Raw genomic sequence first — 22,504 nt, forward strand, 5'->3', positions numbered from 1 at the left:
CAAGATAGAAGCTGTATATAGTATAGGGTAAAATTTTTATCTCTGTATATATAGAAGGAGGAAACCACACAAGCTCACTCAGTATGGATTATACCGTAATAAAAAATGTAGAACACAGGTACTGTATCAGCAGATGCCAGGTGTAATCAGTCTAGGGGTAATTGTAAATTTCCTTCTATATTTCCAGAGTCAGATACAGACACTCACAGGCTCAGTATGGATTACACCAGAATAAAAAAGTAGAAAAAGGGAAATGTATTCGAAGCGTACACAGTATACATTGTTGGGGTACTTTTAAATCTTCGCATATATTTCAGTCTCAGTAAGCCAGTCCAGACTCTCCGCCACTGGAAACTAGATGGATACAAGTACAGACGGAAAGTCGAGTGTTTGCAGAAATTTGGGAATTACTAATCACGGGAAAACCTCCCGGTAGATTTTGCAGAGGCGATGCTGACCCTCAATTACTTTGTCTGTGGAGACAGCGAAAACAGTTATTTGTGAAGTAAGGATTGCTGTATCGTAGTAGCGTGGATCCCATCACCGTTACTCGTCTCCTATCAAATTGTGATCACAGAGAGAGATGTAGACATGGTCCTCACTGCCTATCATGATGTGTCGGGTCACTTTGGAGTGCAAAAGACAAGCCACAGGCCGTAGTCAATTCTATTGGATTGGCATGAGAGGAGACATTGAAAAATGGTGGCAGGAATGTCACACGTCTGTGACTGGGAAAACTGTGAAAGCTGATCATAAAGCACCACTGCATCCGATTGTGAGTTGACGTCCATTACAAATGGTAGCCATTGATCATCTGAAGGTAGAGGCCGGCAGGACAGGCCATAGCTACATCTTAACCATCATCGATCAGTTCACCAAATTTGTAGTGGCCGTCCCTGTGAAGGATTTAACTGCAGAGACTACACAGCGGTGGAGCAGGGAGAGGTAAGTATTGCAAATTGGAAGTGCTGAGGCCATGAGCAAGCAGGGGGGCCCCACACGTGGGCGACGGTAGTGGCACAGGACCCCTCATAGTACGCCGGTGTGTTTGATGGCGAGTGGGCCCCCTCACCATCAGAGACACTGTATTGTACTATGAGGGGCCCTGTGCCAGTGCCTTCGGCCAAGAGTGGGCCCACCCACCTGTTCAGAGCAACAGCACTTGCCCGGGTGCACCAGGTGGTGACCCCAGCCCTTGGGGGGGCAGCCCAGTTAGGGAGGTTTAAAAAATGGCATATGCTGATGTGTAGGCTGTACATTCAGCAGCTGCAAATGGTGGAATTTGACAAGTCCGAGGAAGAGGAGGACAAAAGCGAGCCAAATTTCTGGCAACCTATATGTCATCAGGTGAAGGTGGGACAAAAGCCTTTGAAACCCATGCATGGTTCATTTTAATGAAGGTTAGATCATCAACATTTTGGGTAGACAGACGGGTCCTTTTTTCTGTCAGGATTGATCCAGCAGCACTGAAGACTCTTTCAGATAGCACACTAGCAGCAGGGCAAGCAAGCTCCAGTAAGGCATATTGTGCCAATTCAGGCCAGGTGTCCAGTTTACAGGCTCAATAGTCAAAGGGGAATGACCTGTGAGGGAGAACATCTATATGGGAGAAGTAGTTTGTAACCATAGTTGACAACTGCTGTCTCCTGTCACTTGCACTCGATGCAGTATTACCAGTCGTGTGAGTGGTACTTGAGAAATCAGTCCACAACATGGTCATGAAACCCCTGTCACCAACACCACTTTGGCTGTGCACACCACGAACACCTCTTCCATTTTGCCCACTTCGGCTCGTGGGAGAACCAGCACCGCTGCTGTGTGCTGGGAATGCCTCAAACTGTTCACCAGAGTTGCTTGTTTGTTAGCCAATATTATCTCTAGGTTCTCCTGTGGCATGATGTTGCGTAATTTGCCTTTATAGCATGGATCGAGGATGCTGGCCAACCAGTAGTCATCATCCTTCATCATTTTGGCAATGTGGGGGTCCCTTTTTAGGATCCGCAAGGCATAATCACACATGTGGGCCAATGTTCCAGGTGTCAATGATGCACTGGCAGTGGTGGGTGGAGGAGTACTTTCTGGCAAATCCACATCCCTCCTGTCACGCAGAAACCCTGTACCACCTGACCTTGCCACGCCAACATTTTCTCTTGCCCTCAGACAAGCATCCTCCTCCCCAAAATAATCATCCCCCTCATCCTCTTCCTCTTCTTCCTCCACCTCATTCAGGACAGTTCCCTGACCAGACAATGGCTGACTGTTATCAAGGCATCCTTCCTCCTCCTGTTCCTCCTCCGCTGCAGACACCTGATCCTTAATGTGCATCAAACTTTGCATGAGCAGACACATAAGTGGGATGCTCATGCTTATGATGGCTGTTGTGAGTTCATTTTTCCCTTCACCATTGAGGTCTGATGAACTCCCTCCTCTGGTGAAGGAAGGTAGTGAGGCTGATTACCAAACACCTGGGCAGCTAGATGATGACTGGGTGGCTGGAATTGAGGACTGGATATAAGGCAGCCGACGCCCTTCTGCCTTGCTGGTGATCCTGCTGGATTCTTGGAGACCAGTCTGATTCCTGCGTCTCAAAGCTAAGTTTTTCTGCTCTGCTTTGTACACTTCAGTTTTGTTTTTGTTTTGCCTTGTTTTTTGGGAGTTCTGCCATCCCCGGCCGGGGGTGAGCTGAATTCCATTTTTGTCTCTGATCTGTTGATCTTTTGCTCTGTCTTCAGAATATACCTGAGTGCTGATATAGTCTTTTGAAGCCTAGCGACTTCAGGGCCTGTTTTTCCTATCAGTCGGTTGGCTCATTTTGGATAGGGTTTTTGCGGATGGCAGACAGCGGCTTTCCTATCCTGTCCTATTTTGTTAGCTTGGGCCCCATCATTTGCTCAACCTATCTTTCTGTCTGTGTTAGTGTTTTCATCTTGCTTCACCGTCATTATATGTTGGGGGCTGCCTATTGCTTTGGGGTCTGCTCTGGGGCAGTTTAGTTTTTGTCCTTTCTGTCTTTAGGCTATGTAGTTCTCCGGCTGTGATCGAGGGGTCTAGGGCACCGTAGGAACCCCCCACGGCTACTGCTAGTTGTTGTGGATAGGTTCAGGGGTCTGCAATCCGATAGCTGCCAACCTCTCTGGTTTTTCTGGACTTAGCTAGTATTTTGTTTTTTCCTCCTTCGGTGACTCATCATAACAGATGGCGTTGTCTGCGCTTACCAGCCATGTGCATTCCTCAAAACACTGAAGGACTTTACAGAGGTCTTTCAGCTTTGACCACTGCACACCCGACAACTCCATGTCTGCCCTCAAACTGCCTGCCCGTGTATCCTCCCACAAATGCATTACAGCCTGCCTCTGTTCGCATAGCCTCTCAACCATGTGCAGAGTGGAGTTCCACCTTGTTGCAACGTCTATGATTAGGCGGTGATGGGGAGGTGGAGCAATCGCTGCAGCTTCTGCATACGACTGGAGTGTACGGGCAAGCGACGGATGTGCAAGCACAGTCTACGCACCTTTTGGAGCAGGGCTGTTAACTCCGGATAATTATTTAGGAAGCACTACACCACCAGGTTCAAAGTGTGAGCCAGGCAAGGTATGTGTGAGTTTTGCAAGGGCTATGGCTGCCACAAAATTCAGGCCATTACTGCCTACCTTGCCTGGCTCAAGATGTAGACTGCCCAGCCATGACTCAGTTTGTCGCTGCAAGTAGTCAGCCAGTACCTCCGCGGTGTGTCTGTTGTCGCCCAAAGACATCATGTTTAAAACAGCCTGCTGCCGCTTACCACTAGCTGTTCGATAGTGGGACACCTCGTGTGCAACACTGGCAGCTGCGGATGGATTGCTTGTGCGACTGCGCTCTGTTGACGAGCTTTCGCTTCTGGAGGAGGAGGGTCGAACGCCTACAGCCAACTGTTTCCTATACCGTGGGCTAGGTAGCACTGTTCCACCGCCGCTGTCCCCTGTTGAGCCTGCATCCACCACATTAACCCTGTGTGCAGTGATGAACACATAACAGCCCTGGCCATGCCTACTAGACCATGCATCTGTTGTGAGCTGCACCTTTCCACTCACTGATTGAGTGCATGAACAATGCGGTCTTTCACATGCAGGTGGAGGGCAGGGATGGCTTTTCGAGAAAAGAAGTGCCGACTGGGTAGGTCATAGCGTGGGACAGCGTAGGCCATGAGCTCTCGGAAAGCTTCGCTTTCAACCAAACAGAAGGGCATCATCTCTAATGAGATCAGTTTGGCAATGTAGGTGTTCAAAGCCAGTGTTCGCGGATGAGAGGATGAGTACTTTCTTGTCCTACTCAGAGTGTCTGCTAGGGTGAGCTGGACTTGAGAGCTGTATATGGGGGAACTAGAGGTGGACCGGACGGACTGAGAGGGGGTTGGTGATGGTGTTGGTGGTGGTGGCCTAGATTCAGTGTTTCGTTGCAAAACCATTGTGATTCCCTGACTGCTTTGACCTTACAACGACACCTCAACATTTATTGCTAGTGGTGTTCTTACTGGTGGTGGTCGTCTTACAGTGGGGGAAGCGATGGAGCATTGCTGGCTACCTTCAGTCTGAGCAGGTGCACATGTGGTACCTGAGGTTTTGTAGTCTGTCCACGCTTGCAAGTGCATGGTGGTTAAATGTCAAAGCATGCAACTGGTATTCAAATTTCTGAAATTTTTCCCTCGGCTAAAGGCCCTTCCGCACTTCTTACAGATAACCTATGCCTCATCAGTAGGAATTTGGACAAAGAAGTGCCACACTGCACTCTTCCTACTATGGTATAAATTTTCAGGGCTTGCGTGCTGTGCTAATTTGACTGTGTGGCCAAGCTGTCCTGCACCTCTTTTGGTTTTTGTTCCACGTTTTTGGACAAATACGGTCCTGCCAGATAACCGCTGCTGCGATGTCGATGCCTGCTGCGGATCCTTCTCCTCATCTGAGCTATTGCCAGAACACCCTCTTCCCCCAATGGATGCTAATCTGGGTCAACAACTGGGTCATCCATCACCTCCTCTTCAATTTCATCTGCACCTTTCTCTGTGTCACCGTGTAAGGTGGTATAGTATGTGGGAAGGGGCACCTGAGTTTCATCAGGGTCAGATTCTGGCTCAGTAGACTGTGAGGGCAATTTAGTGCTGTGGATCAATGTACCAGCAGAATCATCTAGCAGTGGCTGTGCATCAGTGCACTCCATGAACAGATTCATCTTGGACTGGGGAATTCAGGATTTGACTGGATAACCCAGGCGTGGTATGTGAAAAGAGCTCCATGGAGTAATCTGAAGTGTGGGCTGCCGCATCCTTCACTTTTGGTGGGGGTGAAGGACACAAGGAAAGGTGTTTTTCCTGACTAGAACCCTGCACCGTCGACTCAGTGCTTGCAGGTTTTGAAAGTTCAGAAGAGGAGGCAATAGAGCTGGTGGCTGTTTCGGCAATGCAAGCCAAAACCTGTTCCTGATGCTCCGGCTTTAAAAGTGGTTTTCCTACTCCCAGAAAAGGGAACCTTACAGGCCTTCTTGTGCCAGATGATGACGGAGGCTCAACACCTCCTGCCTTAGCTGCTATTGTGCTTTTGGCATAACCAGCAGATGCACCACCACCACCATCAGTACCAGCTGCCCCCCCGCCCACGTTCACGGCCTCTTCCACCATACTTCCTCATGTTTGTGAAAATGTAACAAAAATACCAGCAGATATATGTTACTGTATGAGGAGCGTACAGCTGTATAAGGTGTAGGGAAAAATTTAAATCTCCATATATATTCCTTAGTCACAGATGCTCTCCCAGTATGTATTTGACCCTAATCCAACCAGCAGATATACGGTACTGTATCAGAAGCAGACAGCTCTATGCGGTGTATGTATGGAAAAATGAAAATCTCCGTCTATCTTTTTACAGAGTCACACACAGATAGCATGTATTTGTCCATGATACCAGCTGGTACACGGTAGTGTGTGAGGAGCGTACAGCTCTATACGGTGTATGAATGGTAATTTTTAAATCTCTGTGTATTTTTTTTCGGAGTCACACACACACGCTGTCTCTCTATAGATTTGACCATAAGACAAACGCCAGATATACAATACTGTTTGAGAAGCGGACAGCTCTATACGATGTATGTATGGAAAATTTTAAATCTCCGTCTATTTTTTGACAGAGTCAACAGCAGATATACGATACTGTTAGAGAAGCGGACAGCTCTATACGGTGTATGGAAAATGGAAATGTCCGTCTATGTATGTATGCACTCATACACACACCCGCGCTGTCTCTGTATAGATTGGACCGTAATCCAAACAGCAGATAATATACGATACTGTTTGAGAAGCGGACAGCTGTATACGGTGTATGTATGGAAAATTTTAAATCTCCGTCTGTTTTTTTACGGAGTCAAACACAAATAGCATGTATTTGTCCGTGATACCAGCCGGTACACGGTATTGTGTGAGGAGCGTACAGCTCTATACGGTGTATGTATGGAAAAAGGAAAATCTACGTCTATTTTTTCCGTAGTCACACACAGTCGCTGTCTCAGTATGGATTTTACCGTGATCTAAACAGCAGATATATGGTACTGTATCAGAAGCGGACAGCTCTATATGGTGTATGTATGGAAAAATGAAAATCTCCGTCACACACAGATAGCATGTATTTGTCCATGATACCAGCCGGTACACTCTAGTGTGTGAGGAGCGTACAGCTCTATACGGTGTATGTATGGAAATTTTTAAATCTCCGTGTATTTTTTTACGGAGTCACACACACACGCTGTCTCTGTATAGATTTGACCATAATCAAACAGCAGATATACGATACTGTTTGACAAGCGGACAGCTCTATACGGTGTATGCACAAAAAATTTTAAATCTCCGTCTATTTTTTTACAGAGTCACACACACACGCTGTCTTTGTATAGATTTGACCGTATTCAAACAGCAGATATACGATATTGTTTGACAAGCGGACAGCTCTATACGGTGTATATTTGGAAAATTTTAAATCCCCGACTATTTTTCTGCGGAGTCACACACAAATAGCATGTATATGTCCGTGATACCAGCTGGTACACGGTAGTGTGTGAGGAGCATACACCTCTATACGGTGTGTGAAAAAATGAATGCTCTGTAACTGTGCAGAAAATCAGTATAAAAGTTTTTTGCTTTTAAAAAAGCAGTCTGCACAGCAGTGTGCACACAGCAATGCAGCTATCAGGTAGCCTTATAAGGCAGCCTAATAACCACCAGCGCTGCTGCACACACAAAAATCCTCCCCTGTCACGGCACACTAACTGTACAGTTGAAATCGCTATCAGAAGAAGCACAGTTTTTTTTTTCTTTGTTGCCTAACACTCTCCCTATTGAGAATCAGCGGCAGCAACCTCTCCCTATGCTAAGATCGGCAGAAGTAAAATGGTGGTCGGCAGTCAGGGCTTTTATAGCCACTGTGACGCCACACAAAGCAAGCCAATCACATGAATGCCCTTCTCTAAGATGGTGGTGGCCGCTGCCGATGTCATTGCGTTGCCCACAGTGTGCGTCCTTGATGATTGGCTGAGAAAAGGCGCTGGAAGGATCGTGGGAAACGTGACTTTGGCGCGCGGGTCAGCGACCTCATGGCTGACCTCACGCTATGGTCGGATTTCGATCGGCGAAACCCGACTTTAGCGAAAGTCAATTTTACCGACCCATTTCACTCAACTCTAGTTGCTGTGCTTTCACTTCCTTTGAATGTCCACTGGCTGCAGGACTCATGGCATAAAAAAGTCACAAGAGCCTTGGAGACCCAGAGTGGATATGGAACAACGCTGGGATCGGATGGAAGCATAAGGTGGTTATATTTTTATTTTCTATTTTACATTGGGGAATGAAGTATTTAAGAAGGAGTTGTCCAAATAGTGGACAACCCCTTTAATCGCCTACATATTAATAATACTGATGATCAAAATATAAAAATGTAAATGATAATAATATACAGCTTTAGTTGATGGCATTGTCCTGTTCTTTATATTTATGATCTATCCATAGGATAGGTCAACACTAGATTGGTGGGGGTGCGACTCCCCCGCTGATCAGCCGTTCTCGATGCCAGTAGCAGCTGGAAGTGATAAGTTCCGGAGCAAAATCACACAGCTCCATCAACTGTATGGTGGCTGCAGTGGGATACGGCATATTCAGCCATATTCAAATAAATAGGCATGGATGTGCAGTTCCCGGCCGCAGCCACCATACAGTTGATGGGGCTGTGTAGTTTCGCTCCACAACTGAGCACATCTGGCTGCCGGCACAGAGATCAGTTGATCGGTGGAGGTGCCATGTGTGGCACTCCCACCCATCTGAAATTGATGGCCTAGCCTGTTAGCCTGTGGCTAGGCCATCAATATAAAGTGCTCAACAATCATTTAATATGTAGACCTTTGAAGCCACAACAGTTTAACCGTGATGGAGTTTCTCACACTTTAATTGCCTGCAAAGGATGATTAATTTATCCCAACATCCTTTCTCCTCCATCACATGTGACCCTTTTATGAATCACAGGCCATTTATATTAATTAGAAATGCATTGCACAAAGTAGTGCAGTGATTTCCACATAAGTAAAACACAGCTCAAACCTAATTTTGATTTCTTGTTCTCTTTCATATAAGTGGGATGCTTCAAAAGAAATTTCAGCCATCTACAAGAGACACTTATTTTTGAATATTTGTTACTATGGATATTCAACTAATCGCTTGGATAGAAAAAAAAAAGTATTATAACACCATAGCACATCATAATGAGCACACGGTGTCAGGGGAAGCCGGGGGAGCCGGAAGCTGGCATCTCTGTCAAGTGCTTTAATTATGACAGTTGACAGTCAGGACCCAGGGGAAGGGTGAATTCTCAAACTGTAGAGGACAGAATAGGACCAGGGATATTCAATGATTAAAGCTATTATAAAACTTGGGTACTGAGGTAGCTTGTACATTTTCTTTAGTGGATAAAGTACATTTTTTTGCTAAACAAGATTTAAAAGACACATAGATATTTTAGTAAGTTTACTGTACTATTTGTGTAGTCATGTTTCTTTAAGGACTACTTAAAGGGGTATTCCCACCTCCAAGATCCTATTCCAAGGTGTAATAATATATGCAAATATCTCCAATTAGAAAGGTAGGATAGTTTTTTTGGTTCGCTATGCCTCTTTTCTCATGTGCAGGACCTTACGTATCCATGGTTACGACCACTATCAACTAGCTAAATAACTTACTTTATCAGTGGACGTAACCATGGATACCTAAGGTCCTGCAATGCTTGCAAATGAGGAAAAGAGACATAGCGAATCAGAAAAACTAAACTACATTTCTAATTGGAGGTATTTGCTAATAGTAGTAATATTACACCTGCTACATATTGGGATAGAATCTTGGGGATGGGAATACCCCTTTAAAATGACTTTACCTTAATTCACACTATATGGACAAAAGCATGTGAATATGTCATAATTAAACTCATGTTACAGCCGCATCAATTATATACAGATAAATAAAGTCAAGCACACAGCTATGCGATCTGACAAGCATTGGTAGTAGTACAGTATAGTTTGTACTGAAGAGTTCAGTGGGTTTAAAGGGAATAAGCCACCAGGTTATTGCACCCTAATCTGAGAGTAGAATGATGTAGAGACAGAGACACTGATTCCAGCAATGTGTCACCTACTGGACTGCTTATTGTAGCTTTCATAAAATCACTGTTTTATCAGCAGGACATTATCACAAAGGCTGGCGTTAGGGGCAGGCAGCCCAGGCAGCTGCCTAGGGTCCCTGCTCCCCCAGGGGCCCCCAGCTAGCAGTACATCACGCAGCCGCTATGGGGCTCGTGAGGCAGGGGGGCCCGCCTGCCGCCAGCGCTGACTCCCCCTGCCGCATTGAACTGTACCGGTGTCATGTGGACCAGTGCTGTATACTAGGGGGTCCTGTGCTGTATACCATGAGGGACTGTGCTGTATACCATGTGGGGCTGTGCTGTATACCAGGGGGGCCTGTGCTGTATACCAGGGGGGCCTGTTCTGTATACCATGTGGGGCTGTGCTGTATACCATGTGGGCCTGTGCTGTATACCAGGGGGGCCTGTGCTGTATACGCACTCAGCTATAGTGTGAGCTTTTTAACACTATTCCAAAAAACCCTCAGAGGTTAAATATTGCACACAGCCTAGAGAGTATCCCACATAAAGTAAATTAAAACATAACCTTTAATGAACCATTAAAAGGACATAACACACAAAAACATAAAAAAAAAGTGCTCATGTGGACCAGTGCTTAATAAAAAATGGTTTGGTCTCACCAATGGTAATAGATATAGAATTCCAGCATTAGAGCGTATCCTGCTGGAGAGATGATGCACGCATGGGGAGCTGAGACATGGGAAAAACAATGTTAATGTAAAGTATTCCCCTACACTCTCTGCGTAGCCCCAGCGTTACTCCTGTCCTAACAAGGACAGGCCCCAAGTGGATCTTGTAGTGGACACCCCCACTGATAAGGGGAAAAATGGCCAGAAAAGCTCCCTACGCGTTTCTTCCCCAATGGTGGGGATTCATCAGGGGAGTCAAATAGATATAAAGCAGTAGGGAAGGATATATAGAATTAGTGTTATTCTTCTGGGGCACGACAGGGAGTGTAGGGGAATACTTTACATTAACACTGTTTTCCCATGTTTCAGCTCCCCATGAGTGGATCGTTTCTCCAGCAGGATACGCTCTGATGCTGGAATGCTATATCTATTACCATTGGTGAGCCCAAACCATTTTTTACTGAGCACTGGTTCACATGAGCACTTTTTTGCCTGTGCTGTATACCAGGGGGGGCTTGTGCTGTATACCAAGTGGCCCTGTGCTGTATACCAAGGGGGCCTGTGCTGTATACCGGGGAGCAGTGCTGTATACCATGTCGGCCTGTGCTGTATACCAGGGGGGCCTGTGCTGAGTACCATGTGGGTCTGTGCTGTATACCAGGGGGGCCTGTGCTGTATACCATGTGGGCCTGTGATGTATACCAGGGGGCCTGCTGTATACCATGTGGGCCAGTGCTGTATACCGGGGGGCCTGTGCTGTATACCATGTGGGGCCTGTGCTGTATACCAGGGGGGCCTGTGCTGTATACCAGGGTGGGCCTGTGCTGTATACCATTTGGGGCTGTGCTGTATACCATGTGAGGCTGTGCTTTAGACCATGGGCCTGTGCTGTATACCATGTGGGGCTGTGCTGTATACCATGGTGCTGTACTGTATACCATTTGGGGCTGTGCTGCATACCATTTGGGGCTGTGCTGTGCACCATGTGGGGCTGTGCTGTATACCATGTGGGGCTGTGTTGCCTACCATGTGGGGCTGTGTTATATATCATGGGGGTATATAATACATTATATTATATGGGGGAGGCTGTGTTATATAATATGGGGGGCTACATTATATTCTACGGGGAGGTGGGCTGTATTATATTCTACTCGGGGCTACATTATATTCTATGGGGGCTGTATTATATTTATATTTTATGGGGGGTGATCGCATCATACTCTATGAGGGGGCTACATTATACTATATGAGGAGGCTACATTGTAGTCTATGGGGGGCTGCATTATATTCTATGGGGGGCTATATTACATTGTATGGGGGCTTTATTATACTTTATGAGGAGGTTACATTATATTCTATTGGGGCTGCATTATACTATATGAGGATGGCTACATTGTATTCTATGGAGGGGCTACATTATACTATATAAGGGGCTGCATTATACTCTGAGGGGGCTGCCATATATTCAATGGAGGGGCTGCATTATATTCTATGGGGTTTACATTATATTCTGTGGGGTGGCTGCATTGTGCTCTAAGGGGTGGCTGCATTATACTATAAGAGGGGGCTGCATTATATTCTATGGGGGTTACATTATATTGTATGGCGGGGTTGCATTATACTCTGTGGGGTGGCTGCATTATGCTCTATGGGGTGGCTGCATTATACTATATGAGGGCTGCATTATACTGTATTGAGGACTACGGAGAATACATTATACTATATGAAGAACTATGGGGTGCGTTATAGTATGGGAAGGGAATTGTACTACATGGATGACTGGCAGTGTATTATACTATATGGTTCACTATGAGGAGTGTATTATACTATATGGAGGACTGAGCAGTGTATTTTAATATATGGAGGACTGAGTGTATTTTAATATATGGAGGGCTATGAGGAGTTTATTATACTATATGGAGGACTATGGGGAGTGTATTATACTATATGGAGGACTATGGGGCACATTATATTATATGGAGGACTATGAGGCACATTATATTATATGGAGGACTATGGGGTGTAAACTGTAGATGTGCTGCTGATAACATGATAATGTGTGGGGACAGATTGATCCATTAGTGATCGTTCTGTCCCCATCATTCTTTCTCAGACGGTGGAAAGAGGTCGGGAATTACTTCAATATAGACGATCACACTCATTTAGCGTCCTGAACTCAGAGTAAATACAATCGAAATGCTTGTGTGATGTGCAATATGTCAGCATTTGGGGCCCCATTTTAAACTTTGCCTAGGGCCCCACTTTGCCTAAAACCCGCCCTGATTATCACTAAAAATAATAGTAAACGTACTGCCATATGGTCCTCCATATTCATGAGCTCTATATAAACCCGCCCCACCACTGTGATTGGCAGCTTTCTGTCTATGCACAGTGTACACAGAAAGCTGCAAGTTAGCATAGGTGTATGGAGTAGGAGGGCTTATACAGAGCTCAACAGTCAGAGAAATGGTAGATTTGCAGGAGATAAAACAGCAATTTTATTAAATCAACAGCAAGCAGCGCGATAATTGATATATCTCTGAAATCAGGGTCTCTGTCTCTACATCATGATGGTCTCAGTTGGGGTAGTAAAAATGGCCACAGATTCTCTTTAAGTAGGGCACTGTTATAAAGTTTGCAGCATATCAGTCAGAGAATGTGAATGATTTAGAGTCACATTAAGGTTTCCTTCACAGATTTTTTATGTAGCTTTTTTTGGCTTGTGAAAAACATTACAATTTTCATGAACTTTACCCATAAAATTTTCTAGGTGGTGTTTTTGTGTCACACAATTAATTATTACCATATTTTTGTAATTCTATCGAAAAATACATTAAAAAACAGGCTACTGCTGTGTGTAAGGAAAAAAAAGAAGCATATTTCACTATTGGCTTACAGATGCAATAAGGTGGCAGAACGCATCATTAAAAAATTAAATTTCCATGTAAAAAAAAGACAGAGAACAGAAGAATCCCCCGAAACAACAGGAACTCTATACAGTCATGGCTGAAAGTGTTGGCACCCTTGAAATTGTTCTAGAAAATCAAGAATTTGCCACAGAAAAGTATTGCAATTGCACAGATTTTGTTATAAACATGTTTATTTCATTTGTGTGTATTGGAACAACACAAAAAATGAGGAAAGAAGGAAAATTGGACATAATTTCACACAAAATTAACTTTGTTTCAAGCATGTGATGCTAGTTCAAACTCACCTGTGGCAAGTAACAGGTGTGGGTAATATGATAATCACGCCTGAAGCTAGATAAAAAGGGAGAAGTTGTCTCAATCTTTGCAATGTGTGTCTGTGTGTGCCACACTAAGCATGGAGAACAGAAAGAGGACAAGAGAACTGTTTGAGGAAATGAGAACCAAAATTGAAAAATATCAACAATCTTAATAATTTGTAATTTAGGAGTGCCTCGAATGAAGATGTCACCTGATTGATGGCTAAAATGCATAATAGTGAATAAAATGAAATAAGTAATAAAAAAAAATTACCTTATTTTTGGGACAGTAAAATCAGAAGGCAATTTGGAGATCTTCACCATTTGAGGTCTGTTGGGGAATTTTTCAAAGATCCGTAGACGCAAGGGTAGTTTTTCTTTGGTATCAGCATTTGCTTCACTTTGTTTCAACTAAACAGAGAGAGATGAAAAATGCTGAGGCAGTGACCACAACAGACAGAAGATGGCAGCAAAGGAACATTGCTTTCTTCAGCCTACACTAGAAAATTATTACTAATGATTATAGTACTAGAATAAAAAAAATTGCAACAAAATATTGCATTTATGTCAAAATGCCATGCACTATTCACTTAGTCCACAATATGTGTTTGTGCTTTATGTAAATAGATGGCATCTGAAGATAATTCTTGTATGAATTGTGTTCAAAGCTAAATTTATATATTTTGCCCATAAACTGTTTTTTTTCCCAATATGCCATCCAACAATATACATTTTCTTTGTTCCAAACTACTACTGTGACCTTTAGAATTAAATAAGGCATGTACGGTAAATGATTCAGCCCTAAATACCTCATATATCAAAAAGCTAGCCTTGCAATACAATAAGTAACAAAAACACAACCATGCATTTTTCTGTGTTTTTGGTGAATAAAACTAACTTTTTTACACATGTCCTGTAAACAAATGACACGTACTATCTGCAAAAAATAGATTAAAATGTAGCAAAAAATGCAACAAAAACACACCAACATTTTTTGCAAGCAGCCTTTTTACTGGCAAGAGAGCAGGTTTTGTCTGCAGGAAACGATACTGCAAAAACACAATGTGTTTACACAGCCCAAGCAGAAGCTTGTCATTCTGTCCATTATGTATTAGCATAGAAAATAACTGAACTCTTCACATTCAATTCTGCAGGATTTACCATTATCAAATGTCATAAGATATAATTTCAATTACAACTGTTTCTCAAAGTAGGCATATGCATATAAGAGAGAGACCTACTGCATCAACCAAAAAGGTCAGCTCCTGTTTATTCCCATATCCACATACTCCTTCATCCATTTTTTCCCCGTCCTTTGAAGAAGAGAATTGTAATTTGCTAGATGGGCCAGTACCTTGTTTTTGTCTCATATTGTAGGGTCTTTGGAGAAGAAGAACCTATGCTCCACACTGTCCATAAGGAAGGAGGAATGTGGTTAATCTATGCTGCCCCATTTCAAAAAGGGCACACAGTATTAGCTGTTTTGGTTTCTTATATTGTATTTATGACTTAATAGGCAGTCTGTCACCCTAAAATGTTAATTAAACTGCTTATCTGCTTATAAATGTACGGTTGTGCTCAAAAGTTTACATTTTTGCTTCCTTGGCCTTTTTCTCAGAGAGTATGAATGATAACACCAAAACGTTTTCGCCACTGTTGGTTAGTGGCTGGGTGAAGCCATTTATTGTCAAACTACTGTGTTTTCTCTTTTTAAATCATAATGACAACTCAATATATCCAAATGAACCTGATCAAAAGTTCACATACTCTGGTGATTTTGGCCTGATAACATGCACAAAGTTGACACAAATGGGTTTGAATGGCTACTAAAGGTAACATTCTCACCTGTGACCTGTTTGGTTGTAATCAGTGTGTGTGTGTGTGCATAAAAGCTGAGTGAGTTTCTGGTATCCAGACAGACTCTTGCATCTTTCATCCAGCCACTGACATTTCTGGATTGTGAGTCATGGGGAAAGCAAAAGAATTGTCAACGGATCTACAGGAAAAGGTAATTGAACTGTATAAAACAGGATAGTGATACAAAAAGGTATCCAAGGAATTGATAATGTCAGTCAGCAGCATTCAAACTGTGATTAACAAATGGAAAATCAGGGGCTCTGTAAAAACAAAACCACAGTCAGGTAGACCAACAAAAATGTCATCCACAACCGCTAGGGAAATTGTTCAGGATGCAAAGAAAAACCCACAAATAACAGCTGAAATAGAGGACTCTCTGAAAACTAGCAGTGTGGCTGTTTCAAGATGCACAATAAGGAGACACTTGAAGAAAAATGGGCTGCATGGTTGAGTCGCCAGAAAAAAGCCATTACTGCACAAATGCCACAAAGTATCTCAACTACAATATGCAAAACAATGTAGTAAAATACAATTGTGGTACACATGGTATATGTAGAAGTGTAGTCACATATTGTAATAATTCAAAAAGTAGATAAGCCACATACCATGTATATAAAGGACGTATAAGGACAACTGCAATTTGTTCAGAAAGCAACCAACACATAAGCAGTCAAAAAGTCCAATAAAATGTAATTTTATTCATAATCACATTTTAAAACCATGGACACAAAGTGCATGGAAGCAGGGGGAGGAGAAGATGAAACATGTGCAAAATGGCAAAGAAATGAGCCGAAAAACAGCACTACAACAGGCCCAGATAGGATCACTTTATAGAATCTCATAGACCAATACTATAGCATAACAATGGAATGATTCAAAGGGCATATGTGGCAAACAAACCGGTGATTATAATATTAACATGACATATGTCATCAAGTAAATATAGAGCAAATGCTCATAGTAAAAACTGATTTGAGCAAGCCTTCAGTATATAGCCCAAAGTGGTTAAAAAGCAAGTGCTGTTATTAAAAAAACGTTTTAGGCATATAGCCTTACCTGGCGCTGTACAAGAAAAGTGCTGCCGGCCTACCCCGACGCGCGTTTCGGAGCACTGTGCTCCTTCCTCAGGGGGCGTGGATCAAGAGCGCATAATGTATGTATTTATATAGCGCCTGCCGGAAGTCCTGTGGACGCGTCAGCTGTCAATCAGACACCACGGCGGTGTCTCCACTCCGATGAAACCGGAAACACGCTGGCCCTACGTGATTCGGCGTCAGACGGCAGGAGGAGTCCACCGCCGGGCTGATAGGCAGTGCGCATGCGCATGACAGGAGGATGCACAAACAGCCATGATGAAAGAGGGCACAAATAAGGGAAAAAGAATATAAGAGAAAAAAATACAAAGGAAAAGAGAAATAGCGCCGTACAAACAAATAAAATACTCACGCTATATATGCAGAGACAATGCAGAAAAAAACACTTTAGAAAGTCATATATATAAAATAGATAATTATGTGCATAACACATGCACCTACATAAATAGACATCTGTATGCATATCACTGAAAGTGAAAATAGTAGAATAAACAGAATTATACCAAACTGCATAGAACACTTGATGTACCAACATATACATACACCTGCACATAAGCAGAGAAATAAATATCAATGAATGTGCACAGCATACACTAAATATACATATCTATATACTAATCAACATGCATAGAAAATAAATGCATACATGGCATAATCACAAAGGACGTACAATATCCTAACAATAAATGGGTATGTACACATATATGAATATACAAAATGTCCAAAGATGGCCGACGACATCCATGAATCTTCAAGGACCTTCAAATGGCTCCAAAGTGAAAGAAATCCAGCAGCAATCAGAGCATAATAATAATGCTGAAAAAAGATGGTATAAAATTAATAACAAAAATTAATAAAGAAAATTAAAACAAGACAAAAAAATCGCACATATACTCAGCAGGCAGGGACTATAAAAAGGGAGCATATGAGATATTTTCATTTAGCCCATTTGGGTGAATTGTACCCAACACCCAGATCCATCTGGGAGCATGTGTTGGGTATACAGGCCGCATCTGCTTGCGCGGACATTTCCACACTTAAGACTCTGCCTAGGCATTTTAAGGAGTTTCATCATTGCAATGCTACATTGCTAAAGATCCGTGGTATTGAGACCCTTAGTATAAATATAAGGGGTGGCAAATTGTCTGATTACTGCTGGATTTCTTTCACTTTGGAGCATGTTGATTAGTATAACTATAGATAGGCATATTTAGTGCACATTCATTGATATTTATTTCTCTGCTTATGTGCAGGTGTATGTATATGTTGGTACATCAAGTGTTCTATGCAGTTTGGTATAATTCTGTTTATTCTACTCTTTCCACTTTCAGTGATATGCATACAGATGTCTATTTATGTAGGTGCATGTGTTATGCACATAATTATCTATTTTATATACAGTGCCTACAAGTAGTATTCAACCCCCTGCAGATTTAGCAGGCTTACACATTTGGAATTAACTTGGCATTGTGACATTTGGACTGTAGATCAGCCTGGAAGTGTGAAATGCACTGCAGCAAAAAAGAATGTTATTTCTTTGTTTAATTTTTTTTTAAATTGTGAAAAGTTTATTCAGAGGGTCATTTATTATTCAACCCCTCAAACCACCAGAATTCTGTTTGGTTCCCCTAAAGTATTAAGAAGTATTTCAGGCACAAAGAACAATGAGCTTCACATGTTTGGATTAATTATCTCTTTTTCCAGCCTTTTCTGACTATTTAAGACCCTCCCCAAACTCGTGAACAGCACTCATACATGGTCAACATGGGAAAGACAAAGGAGCATTCCAAGGCCATCAGAGACAAGATCGTGGAGGGTCACAAGGCTGGCAAGGGGTACAAAACCCTTTCCAAGGAGTTGGGCCTACCTGTCTCCACTGTTGGGAGCATCATCCGGAAGTGGAAGGCTTATGGAACTACTGTTAGCCTTCCATGGCCTGGACAGCCTTTGAAAGTTTCCTCCCATGCCGAGGCCAGGCTTGTCCGAAGAGTCAAGGCTAACCCAAGGACAACAAGGAAGGAGCTCCGGGAAGATCTCATGGCAGTGGGGACATTGGTTTCAGTCAATACCATAAGTAACGTACTCCACCGCAATGGTCTCCGTTCCAGACGAGCCAGTAAGGTACCTTTACTTTCAAAGCGTCATGTCAAGGCTCGTCTACAGTTTGCTCATGATCACTTGGAGGACTCTGAGACAGACTGGTTCAAGGTTCTCTGGTCTGATGAGACCAAGATCGAGATCTTTGGTGCCAACCACACACGTGACGTTTGGAGACTGGATGGCACTGCATACGACCCCAAGAATACCATCCCTACAGTCAAGCATGGTGGTGGCAGCATCATGCTGTGGGGCTGTTTCTCAGCCAAGGGGCCTGGCCATCTGGTCCGCATCCATGGGAAGATGGATAGCACGGCCTACCTGGAGATTTTGGCCAAGAACCTCCGCTCCTCCATCAAGGATCTTAAGATGGGTCGTCATTTCATCTTCCAACAAGACAACGACCCAGAGCACACAGCCAAGAAAACCAAGGCCTGGTTCAAGAGGCAAAAAATCAAGGTGTTGGAGTGGCCTAGTCAGTCTCCTGACCTTAACCAAATTGAAAACTTGTGGAAGGAGCTCAAGATTAAAGTCCACATGAGACACCCAAAGAACCTAGATAACTTGGAGAAGATCTGCATGGAGGAGTGGGCCAAGATAACTCCAGAGACCTGTGCCGGCCTGATCAGGTCTTATAAAAGACGATTATTAGCTGTAATTGCAAACAAGGGTTATTCCACAAAATATTAAACCTAGGGGTTGAATAATAATTGACCCACACTTGTATGTTTAAAATTTATTAAAATTTAACTGAGCAACATAACTTTTTGGTTTGTAAGATTTATGCATCTGTTAATAAATCCTGCTCTTGTGTGAAGTTTGAAGGCTCTAACTTATTTGCATCTTATCAAACCTGCTAAATCTGCAGGGGGTTGAATACTACTTGTAGGCACTGTATATGACTTTCTAAAGTGTTTTTTTCTGTATTGTGATTCTATCGGTCCTATAGACCGCTCTTTTTGTTGCTTCACATTGAATTTTCCTTCTCTGAGGATTAGCGGCAGGAGCAGCTTGGAGGGCAGTTGTTTGTGGGAGAATCTGCATTTGCTGGGAGGTGCTGGGAAGCGCCGGGTCCCTTGGTGTTCACTTACGGCTGGGATTGGTTTCAACTTCACATCCGGAAGCCGGTGAGAGATGGACTGACCAGGAGAACGGAGATTGCTGACAGCTACGCACAGTGCCCTTCTGGATTGCGAGGACACGCTCCCCAACTACCATTTACGTTCACACCGTGGTTGTGCAAGGGTGGCACAACCCTGTAAGGTGAGCACCCTGTTGATTCAGTTAGGGAATTTAATTTTAACACAGGTACACTCATTGCGCCTCTCTTTGCATTTTATTTTTCATATCTTTAACATTGGGTATGCAGGGACATGGATTGTATTCAGATGCGTCTCGTCTGCGTGAAGCAAATTGACGTGTGCCGTGACCGCACAAGAATGCAAAATTTTGGCGGCGCTTCAGGAACGAAGAAGGGAGGAAGTAGGCAGCCATCCGCAGCCCTCCTGAACGCAAATGTGAACCTAGCCTTAGACTGTATGGTATCTATTTTGCAAGCACACCTTTTGCTCTGAGCTTAGCTGGCTCAAGATATCCTTTTACAGCTGCACATGGGAGGCGGGTTTTATAATCCCCTGCCATATAGGACACAAATGATTGACATTAAATTATATCTCCAATATTCTTCACAGGGGGTCTTTTAAAAGCCAGAGATGCATAGAATACCAACATTTGAGTGATGGCCAAGGAAGTCTGCAGAACACAGGTCCAGCTGCCATGGAGTACTAACGTGGACATTGAACCACAGTCCTGAAAATATTTTGGCTCTTGTATAGTTACTTTGTAAAGAAAAATCAGTTTAGGCATGCATGTTCATACTGTAATAGATCCTCCTTGTGGAAAGTGACACGTCAAGCCTGACATGCCGAGGTGAGGAAACGTTTAAGACAGACTTCTCCTCTGTGAAATCTGCAAATTGTCTCTTCAGAGAGGAAGTGGACTAGATCTCTAGTGCCAACAGGAAGTAGCAATCCTAAAAGTTAATACTCTCTAATGAACCTTGTCACGACTTAAGATAAAAGCTCAAAAAAAATCTCAATTTGCAGACACTACGCTTTGGGGTACTACCCTTCGTCAGTGCAAAGTGTGAGATCTGGTTTGGCTGGGTGAGAGGCGTCCGACCGGGATCCAAGGGGTAACATTCCTCCTTGCGAAAGAGCGACATGTCAAGCCTGTCATGCCGAGGTAAGTCTTCTGGACCAGGATGGGGAACATTAATCCATGAAGGGGACCAGGATGGGGCACATTGTAATTGGATGGAGTACATTATAATAAGAAGAATCCCAAGTTGGGAGACATCCTAACATGGTACCATGTATGGGGGAAATTGCACCAGAAAGGGGACCAGGTTGAGGGATATTATACCAATAAGGAGGCCACATTGAGAAACATCCTAAGAAGAAATCCAGGATGAAGGATGCTATTACTGGAAGGGGCCTTGGATGGAGAACATTATACCAGGAAAGGGCCAGGAAGGGGGACATCCTAATACATTCGACAAACACATATGTCTTTATGAGATCTCGAACGCTATGAGGACTCATACATTTCACCAACATTTTGTCCAAATTTTGCTAAGTACCTGATAGCATCCTCTCCTATCTCACCCTATTTCATTATAGGACCCTGATAACATCTTCTCCTAACCCATAACTCATAGTGACGTTACCAGAGACTTATAATGAATGGTAGGGGAAAGGACACGGCACAGGGACTAAGTCTATGTGCACATGTGCTCAGGATTAGCATTAGAAAATTCTGCTGGAAATCGTGATGTGTTGGAAGAAAAAAGGTTGCGTAAAATAAGTGTTTTTACAGTGTATTTTTTCATGTGTTTTTGTTGTTATTTTAAGAGCTGCGGTGATCAGTGTAATGAGTCGTGGCTGGAAGATGTCCACATTATGTGTCAAAGGGATCTTTTTATCACCCCTCTGAATACAGGACCTGAGTACAACTGCCACCTCCACTTCCCCTTTTTTAAGCCTTTATGGTTCAAGCATTATGCACTTTGTACACTTTGTGATAATTTGTACACTTTGTATACATATTAGGCACTTTGTATACTTTGACTACAGTAATATTCAAGATAGTCACTAGCTGTTATGCTGTTCTACCTTATATCCATTTTTGCTGTGTAGGGGATTGGGATAGAATATCCCTTTATTGCCTCTTCCCCTTTAAGAGCTTTAATGTAAACTAGCTGAAGAGCCCGGCGTTGCCTGGGCATAGTAACCAACTGTGGTTAGTTATAACAAATTATATTGATTATATTGCACATAAAAACATTTCACATCGTATACTCAACACTACAGATTTGCAACATAAATTAACTAAACGATTACCCAAGTATTGATAGTATTTTATTTTCAACTCATTCAAGATTTTTGGTTTTTCCTTTCGGTGCAAAGATGAACAGATTTTTGGCAGTTCCAACTCTTGAACAGACCACGTAAAGTTGACCATGAGAAAAGGAGATTGCAAATCGATCCCTACTACTTTCAAGGACTGTCCCTGAGCATTGTTATTGGACATTGCAAATAGCAGTTGAACTGGAAACTGGAGGCGTTTAAAATCAAAAAACATATCAGATGGAATGAGTGGAATTCTTGGAATGAAAATGTCCTCTCCTTTGGCACATCCTGTTACTGAGCTGTGTATCTAACCCTATCCTGTGTGATAATGTCTGCTGAGCTGTGTAACTAATCCTCTCCTGTGTGATACTTTCTGCTGAGCTTTGTATCTAATCCTATTGTGTGTTACTGACTGCTCATCCGTGTATCTAATCCTATCCTGTGTGATATTGTCTGCTGAGCCGTGTATCTAACCCTATCCTGTGTAATACTG

The 22,504-nt window shown here is 43.1% G+C and overlaps 1 protein-coding gene across 4 annotated transcripts in view; it reads right to left on the reverse strand.

The window, feature by feature from the left end:
* Positions 1 to 22,504, reverse strand: part of NALCN (sodium leak channel, non-selective) — an 871,910-nt gene that overhangs the window by 195,987 nt on the left and 653,419 nt on the right. For all 4 annotated transcript variants that reach the window (XM_073569511.1, XM_073569510.1, XM_073569508.1 and 1 more), the window contains one exon: positions 13,828 to 13,964. In XM_073569511.1, the coding sequence (XP_073425612.1) occupies positions 13,828 to 13,964 (137 nt within the window). The remainder of the gene's footprint in view (positions 1 to 13,827; positions 13,965 to 22,504) is intronic.

The sequence above is a fragment of the Dendrobates tinctorius genome, unplaced genomic scaffold, assembly GCF_039654945.1.
Source record: "Dendrobates tinctorius isolate UK_male_01 unplaced genomic scaffold, ASM3965494v1 ptg000026l, whole genome shotgun sequence".
Taxonomy (NCBI): domain Eukaryota; kingdom Metazoa; phylum Chordata; class Amphibia; order Anura; family Dendrobatidae; genus Dendrobates; species Dendrobates tinctorius.